Source organism: Kryptolebias marmoratus, linkage group LG17 (genome assembly GCF_001649575.2).
Source record: "Kryptolebias marmoratus isolate JLee-2015 linkage group LG17, ASM164957v2, whole genome shotgun sequence".
Taxonomy (NCBI): domain Eukaryota; kingdom Metazoa; phylum Chordata; class Actinopteri; order Cyprinodontiformes; family Rivulidae; genus Kryptolebias; species Kryptolebias marmoratus.
In genome coordinates, this window is record NC_051446.1 from 16842039 (window position 1) to 16846027 (window position 3989).

Below are 3989 nucleotides of genomic sequence, written 5' to 3' on the forward strand. Positions count from 1 at the left end.
AGAGGTTAGCCATACCTTCTTCGTCCGTTTCTTCTCTTACCGTTGATTTTCGGGACACCAAAGTGCTCTTTGATTTGGATTTGGGCATTCCGGCTCACTTTTATGTTTATTTTACATCCCGCATTTGTAGGTAATTTCTGCTTTTTTAAAAAATTGTCGGGGAGCCACCTGGTTAAGCTGTCGCCATCTTGCTTGCTCACCTGGAAGTCCATAATGTTAGTTTTTAACTCATTTTTGTTAAACAGGATTTATTCTTCAGGCTTTGTAAAAGAAAAAAAGGACAATTGAAGTGTTATTCATTCTTTTACACCGTTTCAACCAGGAAGAAAGGAAAAGATATATTATATATACACACCTGGCGTGATCTTTGTCAATCAGGACAAGGTCTAGGCTGATGTCGCATCACTTTTAAGTCTCTTGGTCATTTTACACCAAAGTTAGCTGAACTGGGTTTGAACCCTGATCTTCTGTTCCAAAGCTGAATGACAAAACCACGGCGCCAACCAATCAGACAGGACCCAAGAGTCAAAATGAAGGCTGCGTAAAGATGCTCCTGAGACAGTCCAGCACATAACAGCAGGGTGTAAGACTCATGGAACACCATGACCAAAGTGGCTAAATTAGTGGACGGGGACAGCTGTGGAGGACAACTGGATGTCCAGAAGTCAAAGTGGGAGACTACATCCAGGGTGGAGGATGATGAGGGCTAACCAAACGGACAATGTGGTGGTTGCCACACAGAAAGGCACGGGTGATAGAAAGAGTTACTAATAAACACGGAGGTCAAGATAGTTTTGACATTTTTAGACTGTGAGGTGTGTGTGTGTGTGTGGGTGTGTGTGTCTATCTTACCTGGCTCTTTTACGACAAACAGGATGGATTTGCCACTGACATCCTCATAGTACTGGAAGCGCTCCACGCAGTCGTTTTCATCTTTGTAAGAGCAGTTCACAGCGTTGGTGTAATGGAGCTCTGCGTGGAAAAAAAAAAGCAAAGAAATAATAACAACAAACATCTTTTCCTTTTGGTAAAGGATTAAATTATTGTATTTTCTTTGTAAGACGCCTTTAGGGTCCTGAACCACAGATGTTTTTCAAACTCAAAGGATTTTTTTTTTTGTAATAAATATAAAGTTAAAGATTTTTGAAATATTTTAAAAATTTCATGCTCTTAGAAATCTATTATATGACAGCATACAGTTTTAGCTTTAGCTACTTTTATCCAAATTTTAGCTTTCAGGTGTTTCTTTTGCTATTTTGGTAATATTTTCTGCTACATTTGTCTGTTGACTAATGCTAAGGTTAATTTTTACTTTTAACTCTCATTCTGACAGTTGTAGTGTTCAGCAACTGTTTGACTAACTTTAGCTTTTAGCTTTTTTTTGCCAAATTCAATTCAATTTAGATTTTGTTCTGACTGTATTTTTAGATTTCCTCCACCCAGTATTTTCTAGCACTAGTTAACAAAGTAATCCAGTCAGACACCCTAAACTACATTTATGGAAGTGTGTTTCTTTTTTTTTATCAGACGTGTCTCACCTAGTTCATCCACAAGAACGATCTCATCCTTGCAAATTCGGCTGCAGGTGTTGTCCTCGTACAGCTTGCCCCTCTTGAAGTGCTTACACTCCACACACTCCCTGCGGGGAACAAAAACAAAACAAAATCAAACGTGAACAACTCCGATCGGTTCGTCCTGAATGACACTTTGGTCCTCCGGAGGTCCGACTCCGCGCCGCGGCGTCTGCATCAGCGGACTCACTTCTTCATGGTGCAGGCGTCCGGACAGGTGGGGCACTTGTCGCACGTGGCCCCGTAGGCCCCCGGCTGCGTGCACTCGCAGGCCCCGCAGACACACTGGCCCCTCCCGCTGCACAGCAGACCCAGGTTGGACATGCAGGTGTCGGTGCGCCTGGAGCAGTTGCAGTTCTCTCCCTGCCAGTCGGGCGCACACTGGCAGAAGCCACAGTCACAAACGCCGTGACCTGAGAGGGACGCAGGGTGGCGGGAGAATCAGTGTTTACGAGTGTAATAGTAAAGGCTGCGAACAATTAACGTCTTACCCGCTAGTCTGAGCTAGGCTAAGGAGAAAGTGGATTGCTGCCGTCCTTAAACAACCTAAGACTTAAAGTTTTTGCAGTGTTCATGCAAACAACATAAAAAACCAACCTTTTTTCATTTACATACAGTTCTATGTTTGTTTGTTTTTTTGTTTTTTTTTGTAAGTCCAAATGGTGGTGACAGCAACCTGCTGTATCACTTTTCATTGATTTAAAAAAAAATTGATTCAAAAATGGACGATGTGCATCAATGGATACCTGAAAAAAAGGAGGCATCCTTTTTTAAAATAAGCAACATTAATCGACAAGGCGATCCACGCAGCGTGAATCCATACAGTAAAACATGTCAGAGCGTTAAAAACCATAAAACTGATGCAGCCTGGGGCACGTCCAGCAGGAATATCGTGTTTTTGGCAGAATAACCACATCATGAGAAACTGTCAGCAACGTAAGGGTTCATAAAAACAACATTAATCACTATGAAATCTTTTAAGTTGGAGTTGTTTTAAGATGGCAAAAGTCTGCTTTAGTCTTGGCCCCCTCAGACTGACCATTTATTAGCTCGTCAATTTGGATAAAAATAAGCGATTTCTTCAAACTGAGGCTATCTACAACTGGTAAGATATTAGTTATATGCATGACCTTTCCACAGAATCCCACTTCAAAACATCCAAACTGTCCCTTTAATCGGAGCTGGATTACGTAAACTTGTCATGTTTTTGTAGTTTTACGAGATTCTTTAATGTGATCTCATTTTATTTGCTTTTGAACTCTTACACCACACGTGTCAAACTCAAGGCCCGTGGGCCAGATCCGGCCCTCTGTAACATTTCCTCCGGCCCCCAAGATAACGTTTAGATTTCATCAGGTCCGGCCCTCTAGTCTGGGATAGATCGAGTCTCTGATTCTTATTTTGTTTCAAAATTTCTCTTGACAGTGACTGAGAAGCCAACAATATATAGTTTTAATTTCTGTATGATCAGGTTTTTGTTGATGGCTTTTTTTAAAATCTGTTTTAATGTTAAAAAATTAATTGAAAAGCTGAGTAAGACGTAAGAAATGACAGCTAATGATGTGCTTTTTGAAGTTTGATCTATTTGTCTGTGTTCATTAAAGTATGTTTGCTCTAAATTCTGTATAATCTGTAACTGGGAAAAGGTAATTGATATTTCTATATGAATGATTTGACATATTACATCTAAAACCAAGGTTAATTTAGGTAATTTTTAATCAATATTGATCGTGATTGGCCCTTGGCTAGGACCAAATTTTGAATTTTGGCCCCCTTGCGTCACTGGGTTTGTCCGTCTTACACGTTCACCATCGGCAGACTTTTTAAAACCGCCTGAAATCTGAATTTCTTGACTTGAGATTAAAGACACTGTTTAAAACCGCTGAGCACTGAAACCTGTTCCCCTCTGTGGCTGTGTCATCTGCAGCACTTTGACTTTTAGCTGCGTGATTCAGCACGCGTGTGGGTAAAAGTGTGCGCGTTGTTGTCACTCCCTGTGCCCGCGTGGGCAGAAAAACACTGCAGTCTACTGCCGCAGAAAACAATGCCCTCTGATAAACAATGACACAGGAAGCTGCTCGGGACAGTCGTGACCGAAGACCAGATTATCTGTGAACAAAACTGTCATTACCATCTGACCGCCGCGCCGCTGGCTTGTAATTAAACCGGCCTGTGGCGGAGAGGGGAACGGCCCCGACACCGAGTTAGGTACTTGAGGACAAAAGTTAAACCTTGTTGTGAGCAGACGAACTCTCCGAACAGCTCCAGCGCTCTCCCACATGGCCCTTCTCTGACCAAACATGGAGTTATTTTTAGCCTCATTTTGGCCCACTCGACAATGAGTAAGCAGAGAGGTATTTTCATGTTACTCCGCCGACTTTGGGGAGTAAAGTAAAAACATTTCTGTGTGAGTGCAGC

General features: G+C 42.0%; 1 protein-coding gene across 1 annotated transcript in view; it reads right to left on the reverse strand.

Moving 5' to 3' along the window:
- The window catches only part of LOC108248812 (integrin beta-3), a 36625-nt gene that overhangs the window by 17342 nt on the left and 15294 nt on the right, over positions 1–3989 (reverse strand). Inside the window, exons 11-13 of the mRNA XM_017437814.3 lie at positions 1762–1984; positions 1539–1639; positions 853–972 (exon numbers count right to left, since the gene is read on the reverse strand). Coding sequence (XP_017293303.1) covers positions 853–972; positions 1539–1639; positions 1762–1984 — 444 coding nt within the window. The remainder of the gene's footprint in view (positions 1–852; positions 973–1538; positions 1640–1761; positions 1985–3989) is intronic.